General features: G+C 35.2%; 1 protein-coding gene and 1 pseudogene across 4 annotated transcripts in view; one reads left to right on the forward strand and one right to left on the reverse strand.

Moving 5' to 3' along the window:
* The window catches only part of LOC106467840 (gamma-tubulin complex component 4-like), a 136,392-nt gene extending 119,675 nt beyond the window's left edge, over window positions 1-16,717 (forward strand). The window contains exons 10-11 of one of the 4 annotated variants that reach the window (XM_022396040.1): window positions 6,499-6,597; window positions 10,926-11,288. In XM_022396040.1, the coding sequence (XP_022251748.1) occupies window positions 6,499-6,597; window positions 10,926-11,002 (176 nt within the window). In that variant the 3' untranslated portion in view covers window positions 11,003-11,288. Of the gene's footprint in view, window positions 1-6,498; window positions 6,598-10,925; window positions 11,289-14,093; window positions 16,210-16,497 lie in introns of those variants that run through there. The other 3 variants (XM_022396041.1, XM_022396042.1, XM_022396043.1) reach the window with 3 other exon arrangements.
* An 833-nt stretch (window positions 16,718-17,550) lies between these two features.
* Window positions 17,551-22,523, reverse strand: LOC106467841 (annotated as a pseudogene).
* Window positions 22,524-23,246: the final 723 nt, after the last annotated feature.

The following is a 23,246-nucleotide window of genomic DNA, read 5'->3' on the forward strand; positions in this document are numbered from 1 at the left end:
TATATATATATATATATGTATGTATCACTCAATATGTATAATTCTGATAAGTGTATGGTAGACCATCCCTCATGGACTATTATGAGTAAAGCTCTTTCAATTGAATAAATCAGGCGTGTTCTGCTTTTCGAAATAGGGTTTCACAGTCACACATTGCACTTTTTCAGGTGTGATGTTCCTCTGGACTCCACAATGCATTTTACTCCTCCCTTCCTTGTGTGAAGTTTGAGAGTCCTTGTCACTTACCAGTTCGTAGCCATTGAGTTGTTGGACCATGGAGGCTTCCTCATGAGTGTAGAACATACATCATAAAGTTCATATCTCTCTACTCAGTTGAGAAGAGGACAAAGTTGTTAACCCTCCTTCTTTCAACCCCTTGGAGGTTTAATCCCAAGTGTGATGATGTTGGTGGGAGCTGGACCAGTCACTGCTGGATCCTCCTCGTAATACCAGGCTCAGGTAGATTATGCCCTGTTCCTATGGTTGAGACCAGTAGATACCCCCCCTTCTTGGTAATTCTGGTTGTAGGATGTTTTATTTCCCTGCTCCTATGGTTGTGGTTGGGAGACTTTGTCTGCCTCATTATACCAGTTGTAAGATGTATGATGTTCTGTTCCTATGGTTGAACAGGCATTCCACATCCCCCTCATATTGCAGGGTGCACAAAGTTTATTCACTGCTCTTACAGTTGAATTAGAATCATTATTTTCCTGCTTGTAATACTGGGTACAGGGTGATTACCTGTTCTTACGATTGAGTTCAGGCTTATACACTGTCCCATAAGTCTTCGTTCATAATGTTGTACTTCTTGACTCCTACAGTTGATTTAGAAGTTTGTTCAGTGGATACCATTTGCTTACTTCTTCATTGTCATTCCAGTTGCTTGCAGTATAGCACTCTGTTTCCTCATGGGTGGGGTTGGTGTATATTTTACTAAAGTCTGCTTGTTCTGGCCATCATACAGTGTATATCTTATTTTTGATAATATATTAGGTCCTCTGCCTTGTAATTCCGAGTACGGGATGTGGAACCTTGTCTTTATGGATGGGGTTGAGTAGATACCCAGCAATGTCTAGATGAATGTCTCCATCTTCATAATTCCAATAATTTGCTTTTGGCTTTCCTTTTTTCTTCTTCTTTATACTCTTTGTGACTTTTCTCCTACTGGAGTTTGTTTATTCCTGGCCACATTTGTATGAATGAGTACAAAGTGGGACTAACATTGATTATTTACACATGGTACCTTGTTTTCCAAAGTCATCCTTTTTATTAGATTCAGGCCTCAATGCCACCCATTTCTTGACACCTTTTCTTTGAGGGTGAGTTCCAGAAGTGATGTAATCCCCAAAATGTGTGCTTCCTTTCCATTAAAGTGCACACCTGATTCATTCTCTATAGATTCTTTTTACAGGAAGTCACATGTTTTATCTTACGCAGATCCCTCCACCTACCCCTTGAGGTAAATTCATGTATGTTGTGAGGGGACCTCCCAGGGAAGTTTATATTTTCAATTTAACTCCTCTTGGATCTAAACATCTACACTCTTGTTTGCCATGCATGGCAACTCATGAAAGGGAGGAGAGGATCCTGGTGGCTTAGGGGTGTCATTGATGGGTCAGTGTATGTTAGTGGCACTTTAACACACCACTTTGGCCTTAAATTTCTGTAGACAGGCGGCCTTGGGGTAGCTCAACCAGGGTCATTTGGCTGGTCAAGTGAGGCTAGGGTCAACCAAGTACCAGTGTTGGACATTCTCAACCAGTGTTCCCTCTAAGCTGTGTGGCTGCATGGCTGCACAACAACCAATCAAGTGCCACACACTTCATTATTCCAGCCGTGCACGTACTAAGTAATGATGAGGAGTCTCAAAACTTTGACGGCATCAATGACCCTGGCAGTTAATAGGCCTAAATCACAAATAATCTACTGGTAGCATTGCAAATAGGGTTGATGGTCTAAAAATACCCCCCCCCCCTAGATACATTGCCTAGATACTAGTGCACATGAAAATATCCTGCACGTGGATTGAAAAATTCAAGGGAACATTCTTCTTAATGGGTGTTGTGGACATTGTTTCTGATACTGGTGTTTGGGTATAGTTCCCCGGAAACCCTGGCATCTCTACAATGCTCAGGTTTTGCATTGTAGTGAGTCTCCTTGTTGGACTTCATAGTGGGTGGGGTCAGTGAGCACTGAAGTCTTTCCTTTTTCATGGATCCTACATCCAGTAACCCAAAACAAAAAAAACAAAAATGTTGATTGGAAAGTGACCATGTTTGGAAGACTGAACACCAGTCTCCATTCCATCTGTACCCATACCTGGTTTTTTCATCATACATTCTTTATCAGACATATCTTTAGGGGCAAATGTCTCTCTTTTTTTGTTCAAAAGGGATTAGAGGGATTTGCTGACTCTCCAAAGTCAGTTAAGAAGCTACACGCTGGTCACATCTTGGTGGAAACATCCTCATCAAAACACAGTGAACTCATCCTAAGGTCTCAATGGCCATGGGGGATATACCCATTGAGGTTACTTCCCATGCTACTTTGAATTCCTCCCAAAGAGTTATCACTGAGAGGGATTTGAGAAGCATCCTCGAGTCAGAGATACTGGTTTCTCCAGTCAAGGAGTTTCTGCTATGTGATGTATCTCCACTCATAAAGAAGGAATTATGGTGCCTACCAGTGTTCTTATATTGACGTTTGCATGCCATGTCTGCCTGCTACTGTTAAGGCAGGTTATTTGAACTGCAAGGTATGGCCTTATATTCTTAACCCTCTCAGGTATTTCCAGTGTCAGCAATTTGGACATTCTAAGGCATCTTGTTGTGGTTCTTTAACGTGTGCTCGTTGTGGAGGCAAATACCATGATACCATGAGTGTCAACTGGACCCTCGCTGTGTCAGTTGTGGTGGTTCCCACCCCTCTTACTTTTGATCTTGCCCCAAGTGGGTGGAGGAAAAGGAGGTACAGTGTTTAGGAACTGTTATCAACATTTCTTACCCCAGAGGCTCCATCTCGGACATATTCTACTGCTTTCTGTTTCATTGTTACAGTGGGAGTGCAGGCAGATCTTGCTGTGCCTGCATCAGAGTCTTTCTCACACCATGTGAAGAGTTTTTGCCCTCCATAGTTGCATGAATTGAGAGGTCAACATCTGCTCCTGTCTCTGTCCCCACCATTGCTTCCAGTATCTGTTCGGGTCCATCTCCTTCAGCCCCGAGGTGTAGGACTATTATTGAGTCACTGGAGACTCCTTCTTCCAACAGAGATCTGCTAAATCAATGCAGGGCAGATTCCATAGTGCTCAACAGACCTCTTTCTACTAAAGAAAAAAGTTGTTGTTGCAAGTAAAAGGGTTCTCTGACCAGTTCTCCTCCACTTAATTAAAAATGGCCACTTTGATACAGTGGAACTATTGAAGTTTTTGTTCTAATTGTGATAACATTAAGGCTTCGTGTCAATTGTACATGGGCACTGAACATCCTATGTGTCTTCTCTTCCATCTCTAGCAGAGCATATCGATGTTCTCTGCTGAAGATCTATCGTGACCTCATTCAATATAAACTGGACTATGGGTCTATGGTTCTGCAGGGGCCTCTGCCTTGAAAATGTTGGACTCGTTCACCATCTTGAGCTTCAGCTCTGAATGTGGGCATTCTCATTTTTGCCAGTCCAGAGTCTGTACACTGAGTCCCATGAACCTCCTCTTCACCTATGCCGTTTGCAACTTTCTTTGCAATATGCTACCAAGCTTTGATCCTTTTCACAGCATCCCACTTGGGGTTGTGTTTTCCTTACTTACTGGGCTGTGCTCTTTTGGAATAAATGGTCTGCCATTCATCCTTTTGGTCTTCATATCCAGGCACAGCTGGCTGAATTGGATCTGTCTTTGGATGATATTGCTGAGTCCAGTGACTAGCCATCCCACCATGGCTCATTACCATCCCCACCTGTGATTTTTCTTTGAGTCATCTAAGGAAGGCGGGTACTCCCAAACATCTTTTGAACCATTCTTCTGTTCCCGTTTTTACAGATGGTTCAAATCAGGTGACTCTGTGGGCTCTGCTGTGGTTTGTTGTGGCTCGGTGGTTACTCGCAGGATCCCCTTTACAGTTGTGTTATATGCCATTTCTCTTGTAGCTAAGCAGTTCATTGACAGTACTATTTACACTGACTCTCTTAGCTGTCTACTGGCCCTGGAATCGCTTAATTCTAGTTCTCATCTGTACTTGAAAACGACTTGCGTCATTTTTCTTTATCTTACATTTCTATCCAGTTTTTCTGGATACCTGGCCACTTTGGTATTCATGGGAATGAGTTTACTGACACTGCAGCCAAGTCTGTCTGTTCTGGTGCTATCACAGCCATGCCTGTTCCATATATGGACTATGGTCCTGTGTTCAACACTCAGCTTTGCACCAGTTGGCAGTCGATTTGGGGTGAGCAACTTCATAATAAGCTTTTCTAGATCAAACCTACTGTTGTTGTTTGGCCATCTAGTTTCCATAAGGATCGACGGGAGGAACTTGTCTTGGGTAGGCTATGCATTGGTCACAGTTTTTTATTCAAGTCACAATAGCCCACGTTTTACTGTCATGCCATTGTTACGACTGGAAGTAGCAGCACTATTTTAGACATGTATTTTCTGTGGGTTTACCCTTGACTTGGACGGTGTCATTGGTGATGGTGACACTGTCCAATTTGATTGTGTTTTTAACTTTTTATAGGCCATTGGCCTTTTTTATTCTATTTGATTTTTTATCAGATTTTTGTACATTGTTTAGCTTTTAGCTTGTTTCTTTTACCTTTTTATAGAGTTTTACTTTTTGTTTTTTTACCAGTTGTTTGGCACAGATAGCCTTGTTGCTTTGTCCCAAAAAACTCCAAATGAAGATGAAATAAACAGCAATTGCCTAGCTCAGAGTGATGCTTGTTAAGCAAATCTTGGGGGACTAATCTATGAAAGTATCTTGGGTAGAAAGAATGTTTCAAAAGCCATCAGGTCAGCTTACACTGGTTTTGCAGACTTTTATATGGTGTCTGGGAGGATTGATGTGGATGGGACATGATTGATTGGTGGTTCTTGTAATGTGGGTAGTGAAACAGGCAATGATTTTACCAATGGTACCCACAAAATGCTGATTTTTTTCAGGCCTGAGTCTATTTAGCAATGGTTCCATCATTTTTATGTAGAAAGATTCTTAGATTTTTCTAATTTTACAAAATTCATTTGAATCAATGTGTCTGTAATTGTCCCAGTCTTATTTGATGTCCTGTCAATATGGCATATTTTGGTATGGTGGAATTCTATGTTTTCATTTAGTTTTGTGCAGTCTTTATACTCTTTTATTCTTGCTCCAAAATGTATTCCAGTTTCTCAAATGTACATCTGTTTACTGGAACATGAGATTTTACAATTGATGTATTTGTGTTTTCAGTTGTTCAGTTTTCAGTTCAGTTAATTTTTAAATATAGTAAAAAAACTAAATTATAATTCTAAACTACAGAACATCAGTATATGAAATTTTCTATTTTATGTTACATTTAAGAATACTTTTCTTAAAAAGAATTGATTTTGCATATTCTTAGTTATGAAAGATAGGTATTTTAATGTTAACATTAACAAAAGATGGTTATTATTGTCATTAGTATTAATTATGAAAAAGTTGAACTATGTTATTTAAACTAGAATAGTCAACATAATATTAAAACCTGTATGACAAGATATACCAAAAGTTGAGCAGTTAAACCAAGTGACATTGATCAGAAAAAAATTGAGAGTTTAATTTCATTGTGTGTAAAAAAGCAACAGAATTTTTCATTTGATTGTTAGGTATGCGGAAATTAGTATAAATTATTTTGATCAGGTTATAGGTATCTTTACATGAGAAAACTTTTGTAGATGACAGTATTACAGGCTTTCTTGTGAAAAGGAAGTAGAGAGCTGAATGATAATCAGTTCTTGATTATAAGCTTTATTGGATTGTTAAGTTTGTAATAAAATCTCTCTAACACACAATATTTTCATTTATATATATAATAGGAAACTGCAGACAGAATGCTTTTAACATTAAAATTCTTAAATTTAATTTAAGAATGGTAATCAACCTCTATCTTTAATGTTTTAAAATATATTTTTATGAAGCACTGTGTAAAACTGTCAAAAGATGTCTTAAGCTACTTTAGTTTCAAGTTAGTATTCTTGGTATGAAAATAACTTGAAGGAAATGGGCAGATGTTCTACTGTTGTAAAGATTATTGTAAGGGTATGAGCATGGATGTAATATTTGAAATTTGACGGTAAATGAATTACCTTCATTTTAAGATAAGGTACTATTTTCTCAACTTATCTATTGTAAACATTTTGAACTCAAGAAGCTAGGAATATCTTTGGTATTAATATATTAATTCTTCCTTACTTTATAAAAAAGCATTTATTTCCACATTTTTTCATTACTGTTTGTACTTTTACTTTTTGTATTTTTTTACTTGTAGAGGTGAATATTGCTTTTCAGTCATCAGCTCACCAACTTTTCATGGATGGTGATCAAGTCACAAGAAAAATTTATGTCACATTGAAATCTGGAGAGAATAGTAAGGTTTCTCTAATATTTTCAAGAGAGAAAAATTATATATATATATATATATATATAAAAGCTTTTTTTTTTATATTCAAAGAAACTAAAATCTTAAGGATAAAATTTATGCAACACTATTTTCAGTTTGAGCTTGTATCAGTTTTAGTGCTACATTTATTTGGTATCTCACCAGTTTGTAAAGACCACAAAGTAGATTAGGTTTTCATTAAATAAAAATTTAAGTAGTTCCTGACTGACCCATTTCAAGAATCAAGGAAAAGATAAGTCTTGTATGTTGGTCATTACTGAGTAAGATGTAAACTTACTCAACTTGTTTTCTTACAAAAAAAAACTTATTTTCTAGAACTTTTACTAAGAATTAATAATGTTCCCTGCATGATTCTGTCTATACTAACTTGTTTGTGTTTTTTCAGTTTCAGAAGCTACTTTTAAATCAAAAACACTGTCTTCCATCTACATTTGTTAATTTATCATCAGTACCTAGTTTTCTTTCAACTAACCAATAACCAGTAAGTAATCAGTCTAGTAGTAAGGGATTATATCCTACTAGTTTTGTGGACTGATGTTGCTTTGCCTCTACTTGCCCTATTAAAAGCTGTTTTGAAATGGCAAATGAACAGTGCCATCAGTCACACTATTTCTCAATGTATAAAGCATTTTTTCTCTGAATGGAGAAAAAGTAACTGGCTGTTTTACAGTGCTGTCTCTTGATTTACTACCTATGATAAAGGGCGGTGTCGTGCATATGTAAAGAATGAAGTTTATCAAATTCTTCATCCAGTGTTTTAGAATGTACTAGTGTGGTATTCCCAATTTCACTGATTTACCTTCAAGTAAGTGGGTAGGAGCCGCAGAATATAATAGGATGTTTCAATAGAAAATGTTTTAAAAACAAAATCAGAAATCTTTGGATTTCAACTGAGTTTGAAAGAGATTGGATATAAGCTAAGCACAGTGATTCAATCTTTACTCACACAAAAGCATAACCAAAGTGTTTATTGTGGCACATTCACTGAAGAGCTCTCTGTTATGTTAAGCTGTTAAGGGAATTATATAATTACAAGTTCCACAGTTGTCACATATTGCCACCAGAGGTGTCACTGTGGTTTCTTTCACATGTTTTCCATGGGTATAAATGGACTTGCCAATCACAGTGAAGCTCACTGAACCCTTTGTAGGGTTGTAGTGAAAAGTTATTACACCAAAAGATGAAATGATAAGGCAGCTGTCAAAAGTCAGCCATACTGTAGCAGAACAAGCCAGCACAAATACATATGGGTTTGGCAGTGCACATTATATCTCCAGGTGTCTGGATCTGTCACTTTTAACTGTTTGTAAAGCTCTTCAGTCAACTCTTTGGATGTTTCTTGATAAGCTGCATTATGGTTAAGTACTGAAAGAGATGGATTTAATGTGATGTGTTGATTTTGCTTCACCCTTACTGGAAGTGTCAACATGCGCAACTGCATTATCTGATTAGAAACTAAGTAACATTTTCCACACACACACTTACATGATGCTAAGGTAACAGTCTAGTGTGATTTCACAGCTGACTTTGTTATTGGACCATATTAGTTTGAAGAACCATCAACACAAGGACTGCATTGCATTATGGATGCTGTAGGAGCACATTTTGAACTGTTTCTAGGATTGATCAGACATTAGAACATTATAATGTTTGTGGTGGCAGCACTTGACAACTGTGGTATGTGGATCCACTTGATATCCTTAACACCCCTGTGCAATTTCACTTTCCTATATCACACCATTTGTAAGATATGATGTGCTGAACTGCAAAACTTGCTTTATAATAACCCTATATATTAACTAAGGGAGCTAGGTAACACAATTTACTTGCATACCTCACCAGTTTTAATATTTGGTTAACTTGTTTTGGATGTCAATAAAAATGTAATTTAGTATCCTGCATTTACAATAATTTCTAAAAATGCAGCTTATAAAATTTGCTGGTATAAATAAAACACCATATGATTTACTTAGTTTTAATGGAAAAGCCTTGAATGTTCATTCAGTTATTATAAAGATGTGCCAAACCTTTCTACTTAAATGGCTTTTGCATGAGTTTATTCCAAGGTGTAATATAAAACTACTGTTATTCTATTTATTAACCCTATGTAAGCAGCATTGATGCTTTGCACCTACCCACTTATCTTCAATAACATATGGTAAGATTTTGTAAACTTTGCAAGTATGTTGTGCACAAAAAACGAGAATTTTTAGTAACAACTTTTTTACAAAAGATTTGTCTGTAAATTTACTGAGTCAGTACAACTGATTAGTCTGAGTTTGAGGTAAGTTTCATGTTAAGAATAAATAACTTTCATCTTAAAATTTTCATATTTCATTGGCATAGCCTATAGAACCTTGAAATAAATATCAAAAGTATTTTTTTCTGTAAAACTTTATATTTTATCATATTTTCTCTACCCTAATACTAACTGTAGCCAAAGCATCATTAAAAAGTTGAAAAATATGAAATAAGTCTAAATTACCATTTTTTTCTTTCCAGAATGAATACATAATGTAACAGCCAAACAAAACTATTAGATTTTTAAAATCTAGATTCATTTGATTTTATTGCTGTACAGTAGCATTTACACCATTTCAGAGTTTGCCAAAAACCATTTATCACAGCTGGGCAGCTTTGTGTGTACAATCAAATTACATGTACAACAGGAATGAATTACAAATACACTTCATGCACATACAGTGCTACAATTTTGACTATCATGAGAAATTTTATTTAATTTTTTTTTATTTAAGCTTTCTTATGAAACCTAATAAGTTTGTAATTTTTATATTCTAATTACTTTTATAACAATAAATAAAAATATACTAAAAAAAAAGAAACTTAGTGCTTACCCATTTGGACTTGGGCTTTTTGCTGTCAATGGACAAAGCACTGTTGACCTACTTTTTTGTAGTGATGTTGGTGGTTCAAAATATTTTGTATTTCAAATATGCAATTTAGAACAAAAAATACCATCACAAACAAAATATATAATGTTTTTAACTACTATAATTTAACAGGTATTATAACAAAGCAACAAACAGGTTAAAGTCCACTAGTCACTCAGAGTTCATCAGTAATGATCACATACAAAAAATATTAGGCAGTCTATCTACAAATTTGCACCAAAAAGAAATAATCCTCAACAGGTTCTTGTAGAGGACAAAAGTTCTCTTTCTTTTAGTTGTAAACATGTCTATTAAAGAAGGACACATTTTATAGATAAATTTGTTCAAAGATATGATAATCTTTGAAGAGTCTCAGAGGTAGATGTATAGATTTATTTATTCCACATTAATTTGAAAAGGAGGGAAGCTTAAATTTTGTATTCTGACCTGTCAAATCTGTAGTTTAAATTTCTGATTGGAATATTGAAAACTAAGAGAATCAGAAAGGAGATGCATCGCGTGAGACACTGAAGTCAAGATTAATAAATTATTTAAATATTTCCTTTTGAAATGAAGAAATTAAAACTTAGATAATAATAAACTGTGAATTTGAATTTTTAATGCTATTTTGATGCAGTAAGGGCCAAAATGTGAGGGAAATTTTGGTGCTTTTTGCCAGAAGTGAACATCTCATGCCAATTTTGTTGCATTTCTTCTCAACTACTTTACTTGTCAAAATATTATTTAAAAAATAAATTCTGAAAGTAAATATGAAATATTTCATATTTTTGGCCTGCAAGTTTTTCTTAGATATTGTAAAAGCTTGTATAAAAATGTTGTATTACAAAAAGTTTTGTGGTGGTCCAAGACTTCTATCTAAGAAAGCAAAACCAAAAAATATGTTTCAAAAGCCTATGAAATCTAAAACTTTATATTCACACAGATAATGATAAAAAAACAATAACCATTAATAAAATTATCATTCTTCTACTAAACAACTTACTCACAGGATCTTTCATGCATGTTTTTGACAGTGTCTATACACTGTTGAGAATGTTTGTAAAACAGTTTTAGTAGTCTTGTGCATAACTGAATAAAACTTGTGTAAATAAAAATTTTACATAACTTAATGTAAACTGTTGTTACTGATATTAAGAAAACTAAAAAACTGTGATCTGTCACAGGTTTAATGAAAGTAATAAATATGTTAATGAAGACAGAAGCAAGCCATGATGAATGGCAAGTGTTAAAGAAATTTTTCAGATTTAAATAAATGGATAAAAAAACCTGTTTATTGAAATGTGAGAACTGTGGTTATTGAATATAAAAATACGTCTTACAACACATTTTAGAGATAACAAAATGTATGTAGGTTCATTTTCTTGTTTTAATTTTTTTCAACAGCTTGTTCTATGTATTGGGATTTTCTTGTTTTGTGGCATCCTAGGAACTTCCAGAAAGTGCCAAAATTACTCTCTTAATCTAAGTTGTCTTAGAAGAGACTAGTCACAAGTTGAGTTACAAGAAAGTATCTCTACTCTGTAAAAAACGTACACACTCATGGTCATGTTGGATACAATATAAATATGAGATGCAAATAACTGACACATGCCTTAGAAAAAACGCCTAGGACTAATTTCACCTTTTAGGGAACAGAGTTTCAGGTTCTGAACTAGAACCTTAGAAAACAAAACTTTTGTTACTCTATTAAATATGTAAGTATTATAAGGAAGTGTGATTTCCATATATATCACTGAATTGTTATAAACAACAAATATCATAGTTGATATCATTGTAGATTTATTAGTTTTAATAAAAGTTCACTTTATTTCTTCAAGAATTCAGAAACTTACTGTAGTCACTAACATCAATATTAAAAAATATGTATATATCAAACTTTCTAAGACAACAATATATATAAAACTAAAAGGAAAACAATTTCATAACATTCAAGAGTTAATCACATAAAATTTGATTATTTCATATAGTAGTAACCATACAATAAATCTATAGAACCAGTCCTATTGGCAAAAAAAAAAAGCAACGTATAAAAATTATTATGTGCAGTTATGATTTCGACATTTGCTTTCTAAACAAATATAAATTTTTTAGAAGTAAGGAAACAAACTTTGTACAACTGTATACCTATAATTGTGAAAAGTGAAATTCAAGTTATGTAGTTGAATGTCCATCTTTTTGACATTTTGCTGGTTTCATAGTTTTCAATATCTTGTTCTATGAATTATGGGTCTTTTATTACTGTGTTCCATTGCAGCATAGGATCACCCAGATTTAGAAGTAAGCAGAAATTGTCATTCCAACTATTTATTTCAATAAGAACTTTTCTTGGAGTCCAAACAAAAAGTCATTATGGTTATTGAGATAACTGAAGATACAGTAAGATAACTAGCATCCTGATCAACCAGATTTTCATAATTCCTACTATACCTGTGAATTTTGAGCCTCTGTGTAAATCGATAGTTGATTGCTCTCAGCTTCATTCAGGTGTAAAGTTTTCAGATATTTCTCATGGTGAATGTCTGATTGTTGAGCATGATGTCAGTTTATACTGTTGGTCACCATCAAAAATTTTGTCTTCTGTCTCAGGTAGATGTGGATTTCTGTACATGGTGAGGGAAGATTCTATCTATGTAGTGCACCTTTTGTAAGATCCACATGTTTGCCTTGTGTGGCAACCCATCAATGGGAGGAGAGAATCCTGGTAGTCGAAACACACTAGTTTGACTTTGAATTCCTTTAATAGCAAGGTTTCAAATATAATTCCTCTTGTTATTACCTATCATTTTAAACATAGAAACATTTCCTGCATTTGAAAAAACATTTTTATCTAGTACAGCTAAAGGATCACCTTGGACTAATATTTCTTGAAGTTCCCATTGTTTCCTTTTGAAAGAGCAGAAGCCTTAAAGATATCCTTGTTGATGCAAAGTGAATTATACCCCTCAAAGAATGGTTGTCATATGGTTGTAATAAAGCTTGTTGTCTAACCTGCAAGTTTATAAAAAACAGTGACTCTTTTTCTGACAAATATGACCATAAAAACTAAAATTTCTAAAGAAAATACCTGTACAACAAAAAATACCATTTACCTCATACAGTGTAAAAAATGCAATCACCTGTTTGTAGGGAAGACCCAAACGACTCTTAGAGAGCATTTCAACAATCATAAATCTTCTAATAGCACTAAAATGGACCCCACTCTTCATAAACCTGGTCATTCTATTACTGGTGTAACTCTTATTGGTATTGAAACCCATTTCAAAACTAAAGCTGATAGGGAGATAAGAGAAGCCTATTGAATTACAACTTTAAATACTGTTCAACCTTGTGGAATAAATCTAGATCTCAGAATCAGTGATTTCCAGTCATTAGTTTATTGTCTGTAAAAAAAATAAATTTGGTTTTGTCCATGTAGTGTTAATTCTTAATTTTCACCCCTTATCTTTTTAATACTTATTATTTATTTATGATAATTTCAATGTTATTTTTAAATTATATATATTTGACATTCTTTTTTTTTAATCAATCTTCATATGTCACTTCTATTTCAGTTTGTCAATACTCAGTGTAGTTTTTCTTGACCATTTATCTTTTTTAAAACAATACATCTCTAACTTCTTTACACCTAACATTCTTGTTTTTGGTAGTATTGAACTGGAAATGAGAAACACTTAACGCATTGAAATATACTCAAAACACTTCCAGATTTCCATGGTGGCCTGCATAACATCACTTAAACTTCACTTTATTTCACACTTTGCTTTACAGTCATTCCCAGTTTGCTCCTGAAGAAACAAATGTCCACCTTTCATAAACATTCTAATAATGGGTTGTGGGTATCATACATATTTATAATAATGGTACTAGTACACAAAATTTTTCTTTAATTAAATAATACATTTAAGAACACAGAATAATACCATGCACAAAGCAAAGAATGTTCTATAACTATTAAAATTCATCTAGCTTTCTAACTATGTGATAAGAGCTTATAAAAATTTTGCTAAGCTTGTTGATGTGAATACCACAAGAGAAATTTCCGATACTGCACTTCCCTCTTCTCACAAGATTAGCTATTCTCATTCATTGCTGCCCTCTATAAGTGAACACAAGCCTTCCACTCCCCCTATTGGAATCAAGTGATTCCAACGTGTGTCTCATGTAAACCATCTTGCGTGACCTCTTCACCAATAGGAGCATAGTATACTCACATGATGCATGTGACTCCCTGTATGCACCTCTACCGAACTATCACTTCTCATTCTGTTAGGACATGTTTCTTTTTTTTTTACTTGATTCCAACAGTTTGAGATACAGTTTCTTCTCAAAGTGGTTATACTTTATAAACTACCCAGTTTTCTTTCGAATTACCTTAAGTTAACTCATTATAGTCGCCTTTTTTTATACATTCACCTATTTGTAGACTCTTGAAAAAAACATGGATTCCAAAGTCAGTGTCACCACTTCGGGTATCTCAATTTTGACAGGTACTTTATCTCAGGCCTCAGGTGTGAGTGACCCAATGGGAGATTTATTAATTTTTATTCGCAGTGATCTCCTCACATTGCCCAACTTCCTCCTGAACGTGTTCAAGCTTACAAGGACTTCTATCGCCTGTTTCCAACTCCTGAATTTGCCATGCCTTCCATACATTTCCTGAGGATTTGCTTCAGCCTTCCACATTTTTTTCAGACTTTATCTCTCAGGTATGTGATATTTTATCCCTCTTCCCTACTTCTTATGACCTATTTCCTTCCTTACTGCATGAACATTCTTCCCAACCCTATTTGGTTTTTCTCCTTTCCCCTGACATTCGGATCCATGCTGAACAATTTGCCTCCCAGTTAAACGATAACATTAGCGTGCCTAATATCCCATGGGCTTCGGATCAGTCTTCTCTCACTTATCATCGTGCAGACTGTCCTTATCTTGACCAGCAACTCTTGGGTTCTGTTTTATCCATTTGGGGGGAGGGCCCCAAATCTCCTATTAGTTTAACCCTTGCCCAATTTTCCTGCCTATGTCTTACTGTCACGACTCTTTTGCAGTATCTATCCACTATTCATCTCCTATATGAGGCTCTTCACAGAAATTGTGAGGGGTTTTCTGGGGAAATCCTCTCCCTCCTTACCTGCACATTGGCTCATTTGTCATCTTCAGCTCTGTTGTTGGGACCTTCTGGGCCAAGATGCTGACTTATTGAGGGCCTGTTTATCTACACCTTATCTCTGAGATTTACATATGGCCCTGTTTTTATGGTGTTTCATCTTTGATATGATCTCGGGTGACATCAGTCCAACAACAGTATACCCTTTCCCATCTGGTAGCCCGTATGTCTCAGTTGGAGCCAAGTGTGGCACCCATTATGGTTTCTTATCCTTCCACTTCCCAACCCTTACCTGTCCCCCCTTCTCGAAATATCACAGCTCGTTGTTTACCTCAAGGACTCTTGTTACGTTGCCGACAGTACCGGTTACAACCCGGTGGGACCTGGTCCAGTGGGAGCTCGATTTGTGACCTTTCTCCATCAATGGCACCATCAGTGATGTTTGGGGTTCTTCAAGTTTTTTGGAAGAATTCGAGATCCCATTTCTTGCCACACCTTCCTTGTCTCCTATACTCGTTTCCTTCCCTCTACTTCAGGATACCATTGTTTGTCAGCATCTGTCAGGCAGTTCAGAACCTCCTCACTCAACAGGCTATCGAACCTGTTCCCCATCACTCACCGGGGTTTTTTACTCCCAAATATTTGTTGTTCCAAAGAAAACTGGGGATTGGAGGCCTGTCATCGATTTGTCCTGCCTCAATCGCTTTGTTCACCTTCCCGATTTCACCATTCCAAGTTTATGGATGACCAAGATGGACATCACCAATGCATACCTGCATATTCCAGTCTCAACAAGGTCTCATCCATATCTTCAGTTCATCCATCGGTGGTGTATCAGTTTCACACCCTACCCTTTGGGCTTGCTTCTGGATGACTGACTTCTTCTGGCCTATTCAGGTCATTGGTGTGTCAACGAGCAGTCTTTACATATCGACATCCTCGAGCTTCTAGCCATCTATTGGGCTTTGGATTACTTCTCAAATACCACCCATGATGTCAACCCATTGTTGGCCAGACAATGGCAAAAATATCAGGCCAGCATTGGATACCAAAATAGGTCTGGCATCAAACTGTACAGTGGGCCAATATTGGCCTGACTCCTTTGGTCGTACGTCAGCAGGTGATTCTATGCTGATTTTCGTTTAATATAGGTTCTATATATATTGGTTATAGAATATAAACATATTTTCATTTTATACTATGAAATATCTTGTATATGACTGGATTAACATTTCAAATATATTTTGTTTTTAATTTATGTGAATGATTAATGATTTTCATTACAACCAATACTTTTCAGTTATATTTATGTAAAGAATATTTTTGATATTGACAGGTACGTTGAATGCTATAATATTTTTCCCCCCTTTTAAATCTTCCAACACATTTTAATTTTTGGACCAAATAAAAGAAATTTAGTAATGCATCTCTTTAATAGGAATGTGCTGCTTCATTTTAACTCAAATTTAATTTATACCTACAACAATTCTCAACATTAGAAATGTTAGTATAATATGTGAATGCATAACTAATTTGTATTTAAAATTTTAACAATCAAAAGCTTAAAAAAACCATTAACAGAAATGAATGTTTATTATTTCAGTATATAACACAATTTACATTCAAAGAAATACAGTATGGATGTTTTTTTTTGTTTTTTTACATTTGTTATTGTGAATATTATGTACATTAATAGATATAAGATATTGAAAAGAAATGTATATATATATTAATTGTTAGTCTGTGCCTTCTGCCTGTATACAAACATATCTCTCCTTCCTGCCTCCATCACGGTCACCTGCTAACTGGAACTACCTTTGATGAATGGTTCTATCTCATCATCTGCAGCATTTGGTGAAAATGAGTTCTTTCTAGCAGCATCTGTTTGAAGAGTGAGGGTCTTTTATTAGAATTCAGAATTATGATATATATGTAATAATTTTTTTTACTATGCTGGAATAGACGTACATATGAATAAATTGAAAAAAGGATAAACAATAAACAAATGTCCAGTTGAGCATTTTCATATACTGATGCACTAATACCAGTTACTGAACTTTAATAAACAAACAGATGAAATAAAATAAATCCACAGATAACAGTTTGCAGCTTCAGATTCTTGAATGTACGTTTGCATGTGCACCACTCAAGTTCATTTGTCTCGCCAATGGATTGGCAATGATGCAAGTCATAATGCAAGACACAGTTTCTTTTGTGTTAATGCCCCCTGTTGTTCCAAAGTGAGCTACCTGGAATTAAAAAAGGTCTTCTGGTATTTGCATTTTACAAATAATATGGTACTACATACCATTGCAATAAACATGTGTAGCACTTTATTAATCAAATAGATTTCTACTTTTGGTTCTCTAATAGTTTTTCTGATCTTTGTGTCATCTATTTTATAAGTGGAAAAGCTTACTATATATCTCTTCAAATCCACATTATATCTTAAGTTTTCCTTCAATGGTATCCATAATATGAAAGCTAGAAATTGGAAAAGAGACACTTGGAGAATAAAGTATGTGAACATCATACTCTATCCAGTCAGCAGCGCATCTTCATTATTCTTTTCAGCTCTTCTTAATCTGTCCTGCCTTCTGTAGGTAGGCCACACACACACCTCCCTCTACCAAAGACTGTGGTAAAATATCTACTTTATTATTTTCATTAAACTCCACAATATAAGACATCCTAATGGGATGTTCAAAGAATATTTTGCTGTGATAAGACCAACCAAAATATTAAATCCACTCTTTTCTCATTTGATTGGCAACTATAAAAGGACAGTAAATATGCAGGTACAATAGCAACCCATCTACATCACAAAGTCTCAATAGAAATACAATTGTATAATCTTATTTATCAATATAGTTTGTTCTATATGAAATTATGAGCACACCATTACTTGATATCTCCACGTAACAAAGGAATTGCTACAATTATCTCGCCGAAAGGAAGAAGAAAACATCTGTCAAGAACTTCTAATCTAGCATAATATAATCTTCGTGAAATGTTTCCTACAAGATACACACTCAGAAAGCTAGAATCTAATGGATACTGAAAAAACAATTCTTTGTGCATAAACTTCTTATAAAATAAATAGGTTACACCATAGCTTATTACTATATCTTGTATAATAGCAATATCATTACCAATCATAACACAATTATCTCCTGTAGTTACTTTAATACAAAAATTCCTCAAAAATATTTGTGTATACTGAGCAGAAAATACAAGATTTTCTAGCACTGGACCATCAACATGTTCCTTCTTAAACTGTATTTCATTCTCGCTTGGTTGACAACTCTGCTTCTGTCTACACCTGTGTTCATATATCCTGTTAACAACTTGCACTAAAGGTGTGTGAGGCTTTCTAACAAACTTCTTTAAAGTTTTCATAAAATGTTCATATGGAAAAGCTGAAAATAAATCTAAATGTCCATGAACTTTAACATCATCTGCAAGGTGAACCAATCCATGTACATTATATACCAACAAAGGACTACCATAAACTTGGACATAATGCTGTACAAAAGACACTAAAACATTATGTTCATAATCACAACTGGTTAAACACAACTTAGGACTTGCTAATATATATGTGCCAACAAACAGTAGTAGGAAGTATAATTGAAGGCCAGTATAATGTAGAAACTAACAAAATTCAGTTGCCTTCCAACAAGCAAGCTCTTGGAAAGATCTAGGTTTCCTAGAAAACTCTGAAGAAATGCATTGTTTAAGGCTAATCAGTGTTTCTGATAAATCTGAAATACTGTTACCTCTCTGGTCATTTGTTATTTTCCCGTAAAAATTCCTTCCAAAAAACTTCAGCGCTACAAGTCCTTTCTTAAATAAAACTAGTTTATTCTTTCTCAATACAACTTTGCAATATACTTAATTTCCATAATCAGTTTAACTTAAACATACACTATAATTCACAATGAACGATTCACGCACTTTACCGCGCTTGACTCAGTTGTCTGTCTCTATCTCTGCCTGTCTGCAATTCTATCCCCGATTCATTGTCTGGTGCACTTATATACAAGAATAGAGGGCGCCTAGCAAATACTGGATTATTTGTGATGTTCCCCAATCTTTCTAGAACGCATCACGTGACTTCTGCTGTCGTAACAATACTATTAGAAGGCAATTGACATTTTAGAGGTCCTTTCATCCAGAAATGTAGCAATATCTCATGACCCCTAAACAAACTAAATGCATATAATCTTTGGAAATTGGGAAACCATTCCAACAGATAACTCATGATGACAGCCCTAGTTGATGATCCTCATCCACCATTTCATTAAAAGCAACATCTGTTTGTCCTTCTGGATTTATGTCATTCAGTTTGACACTTATTCTCCAGATTGCCTGCATTTGTGACAACCATAATAGCCATTGCTCAATTTTAATTTTTCACAAATGACCATGCTGGAGTATCACATACTACTGAGGATATTTTCATGGTCAGTCTGTAGTCTTGAAACTCAAATCCTGCCTCTAAATATTTAAGGTCCTGCACAAACATCTCTAGGAATTCCTCAGATGAACTTGGCTTTTTATTACCACAGCAAAGTCCAATGATAACAGGATGAACTTGAGAAAAGCCCTGAAGCATTCCCAAAATTGGCCAGAATTGTTGGCTAGATTTTTAAATAAGGGAAGTCCATCAATATTTATTTGCAACTTCATACATTGGCCATTGTACATGCCATCATTTAGAGATATTAATATATCCTGAAATGCAGAGAGAATTCCAAAATGGTAATAAAAACCACCAGCTTTTTGTTGAATATCTAATATTCTTCTTGTCTTTAGCAGATTTCTGGTATCTTTGGACAATGTTGGATGATGTGCTTTCAACCTGACAAGTAAAGAGGATAGCACTACCAGGGAAACATTAAATTCCAATGCCCATTCTCTCTAACTGTCATCTAGCATACTTTCTTTATTTTCTGAAAGGCCATTAGACTTAGAATTTATGTTTTTTAACATTCATTGTTCATTATATTCATTTTGTGTAACAATCTGTGTAGCATTATTAATTAATATGCTAAAAAGCAACATTAGTCAACCAAACTTATTTGATCAGTCTTCAGTTGGTTCACTAGACAAGAATGTATCCTTAATACTACTACTACTGTGCACCTGTTCAGTATTATTAATTTCTTGCTCTTCTGTTATAGCTTTCAAATATTTTGCTACATTTGTGTGTGAACATCGTTGCAATGCAGAAGTTGACAGGCGTTTGATCTTTTGGTCATCCATTTTTGGAAACCCCACCTAAAAGTTAATATCTGACACTAAGACTAAGGTTTTACTTTTACCATACTAACATTTAACTTCAATTTACTCTCATGCATAAGCTTCCTGTACATGATGCTCTGTTGAATCAACAACTTGATTCATGTGTCTCATTCATGCTAACTACTTGCATGATTCAGTTATACTTCTTCATGATCATTGTCATTTGAACCCAATCATGGGAAAAATTCTTTGAATACAGATTACATTAAAACCATAGTTCAGTAAGTTGATCCAGCAATAGACAAGCAGAGGAATAGCATTCTGTAAAGGATTCTTATGAATTAGACATAAAGGTAGATAACAGTAATACCTTTATTAGATTAATAGTATAAATGAAACATGCAGTACTTATTTACATCGAGTAATTTTCTATATTTGATGATATACACAAAAAAATGTACAATAAGTTTATTTTTAGTATGGAATTTTCTTCCTGCACATAAAATCTAAGGCTGACTGATTCTGTACAATACTTTCTTAATCTTAATTTCTTGAGTAAGATAGACATCACCAGTTTTAAGTTTTATAGAGCTGTTCTTCATATACTTAACAATATAACAATGGTTTATTGTGCAAATGAAGAATTTTGTTAAGTGATAAATAATAATTTTCTAAAATTTGTCAAAATTATTTCAAAAACCTGGTATTCAAATTAGAATGAGTATGGTATTCATTAAAAATTGAATCCATAACCATCTCATTCTCAGTCAAGTCATGCTTACATTGTTTTACCTAAATTTAATTAATTCATTTTGAAAGATTCATAGTTCATAATTTGAATTCTCTCCATATATATCTAGTTTCATTATGAGAAGGTAAATTTCCCATCATACGGTTTACTTTGTTTACAGACTTATTATGCTTAAGTTGATGTAACATACGTTAGGCCTAAATGGTAGATTCAGTAAGAATTTCAGTTTCAATACATATTGAATTCCAAATACTAACCTCCTTTTTTGTGCAGTCAATATATTTTTCATAAATCAGTGCAGATGATAATAATTACAAATAAAATATTTAGAAATCTTTATATTTTTGAGTTAATACAACTTATAATTGTTCTCTTAGCAAAACCTGGCATGTTTATATACATAGCACTAATGTGCATGTTCAGTTGGTATCCAGTAGAAAATAAATAAATAAGCTAACTAAAATAACAAACTAACATGGCAGTAATTTAGATTTCATATCTAACAGGTCCAGAAGGGGCTTGAGAGACAACCAGGGATGCTCAGAAACTGTAGTTTCTCTTCAGCCCCACACACAAAATTAAGGTTTGGTCATACTGGGAATGAAAAGATAATGTAGGCTGCATGGCAGGTATAATGCATACCAGTTAGCCTTAAGAGTGCTTTAAAATAAATAAGCTAAATATGATCTGTACTTTTATATATTTATATAATATTGGTAAAAAGAAATCTGTGTGATAGCAATGTGTTTTCCACAAAATATATTAATAGATAAAATTGTATAACTTAAAGTTTTAATATCAAGAATATTTTTGAATATATATAAAGTAAATATTGTAAAGCCTACTAACATGGGACCAGCATTGGCCCGAATGTAGATAGCCAGTACTCATCATACGATACAGTGCCGATGCAGGCCCGATGAAAGACAGCTAGTATTGACACAAAGCCAACAAATCCAATAGGATGCCAGGATTGGGCCAATAGACATGTACTATCTGAGTACCTACCTCTCACCCGACATTGTCTGGTAATGATTCATTCCGACAAATCGACAGTGATAGCATATATCAATCACCAAGGTGGCACCCGGGTTGAGATCCCTCTGTTTTTGTGTGTTAGATCTCCTCCATTGGGCCCTCATGCACCATATTCGTTTAATCCCATCATGTTCTGGGTGCTTTTAATCTTGTGGCAGATCATCTTTCCCACCTCGGCAAGATTTATCCAATGGAGTGGTCCCTCAATTCTCATGTTTTGGCTTTGCAATTGTTGGGGTTATTCTCACGTCGATTTATTTGCTACTGCCCTTAATCACAAATTACCCCTCTTTTGGTCCTCGGTGCCTCATTCTCAGGCTTTCACTATCGATGCCTTCAGCCAAAATTAGTCCCACAAATTCCTACATGTGTATCCTCCTATCTGATTGCTTCATTGGGTAGTTTCCATAATCCATACCACTCTGTGCCAGGTCCTTCTGATAGCTACCTGTTGGTGGGCTCAATCGTGGTTTCCTCATTTACACCAACTCCAATTATTCCCTCTTGAACCCCTTCCCTTATTCCCTTTTCTCCTTCATCAACCACAGTCACCAGTTCATGTTCCCCGTCTTCACACCTGGCTTTTGTCCAGTTCTTGACAAGGAGATTGAGTTTCTCCCATCACATAGCTTTCTATTTGGTCAGTCCATACATTCTACATCCATGGAGGTATATCAATAGAAGTGGAAAGTCTTTCAGACATGGCCACATGCTCGACCTACTGTGGCTGGTGTGTCTGAGTTTCTGACACAGCTTTTCGACCAGGGGTCCTCGGTTTCCTCAATTTCGGGTTATTGGGCAGTCTTGCCCCCATACCTTTGATCTTTTCCATTATCATGTTAATCCATTCCTTCCAGATTCATTGCCCTCTTTGATGCCCTCCTCTTCCAGACTGGGATATTAATATGGTCCTCCATTCCCATACTTTACGTCCTTTCGAAACTCTTTCCTCATGTTCTATGTTTCACCTTTTCCTTAAGCCGTATTTCCTTCTCCTCTTGGCCTGTGGTTGTCCACAGTTTGGCTTGTTTGCTGTCGATGTTACACTCGCACTTTACCATTGTACCTATCTTCTCCTTTATCCAGATTGTTCCTTTCTCCCAAAACCCTTGGCAGCTCATGAGGGTAACTACTCTTTTTTTGCCTATTTCCTTTCCCTCTATCTCTTATCTCTACCCTCTTCCTGATCCAAATAGACTTCTATGTCCAGTTCGTGCCCTTTGTTGCTATATTGCCTGCATGGCTTCCTTCCATAATTCCCATTCCTGACTCTTTATCCTGTAGCAGTCTTCTTCATCTAGTGATATATCCCCTTCTACCCTCACCAATTGGGTTCATCGTTTCATCCAGCTTATTCCTCATTGTCCCCTTCCCACAAAATTTGTTCAGAGTTACTTCTCATTAAATTTGACACCTCACCTTTTTCCTCGCCTCTCATCTTCGTCAGCCACTGGAGGAAATCCTGGAATCAAGTATGTGGACTACACCTAACACATTCATCTCCATTATTTACATCATATCACCCTTTTGGCTTCCTCTGGTTTTTGCCTTCCACCTGTAG

Source organism: Limulus polyphemus, unplaced genomic scaffold (genome assembly GCF_000517525.1).
Source record: "Limulus polyphemus unplaced genomic scaffold, Limulus_polyphemus-2.1.2 Scaffold2762, whole genome shotgun sequence".
Taxonomy (NCBI): domain Eukaryota; kingdom Metazoa; phylum Arthropoda; class Merostomata; order Xiphosura; family Limulidae; genus Limulus; species Limulus polyphemus.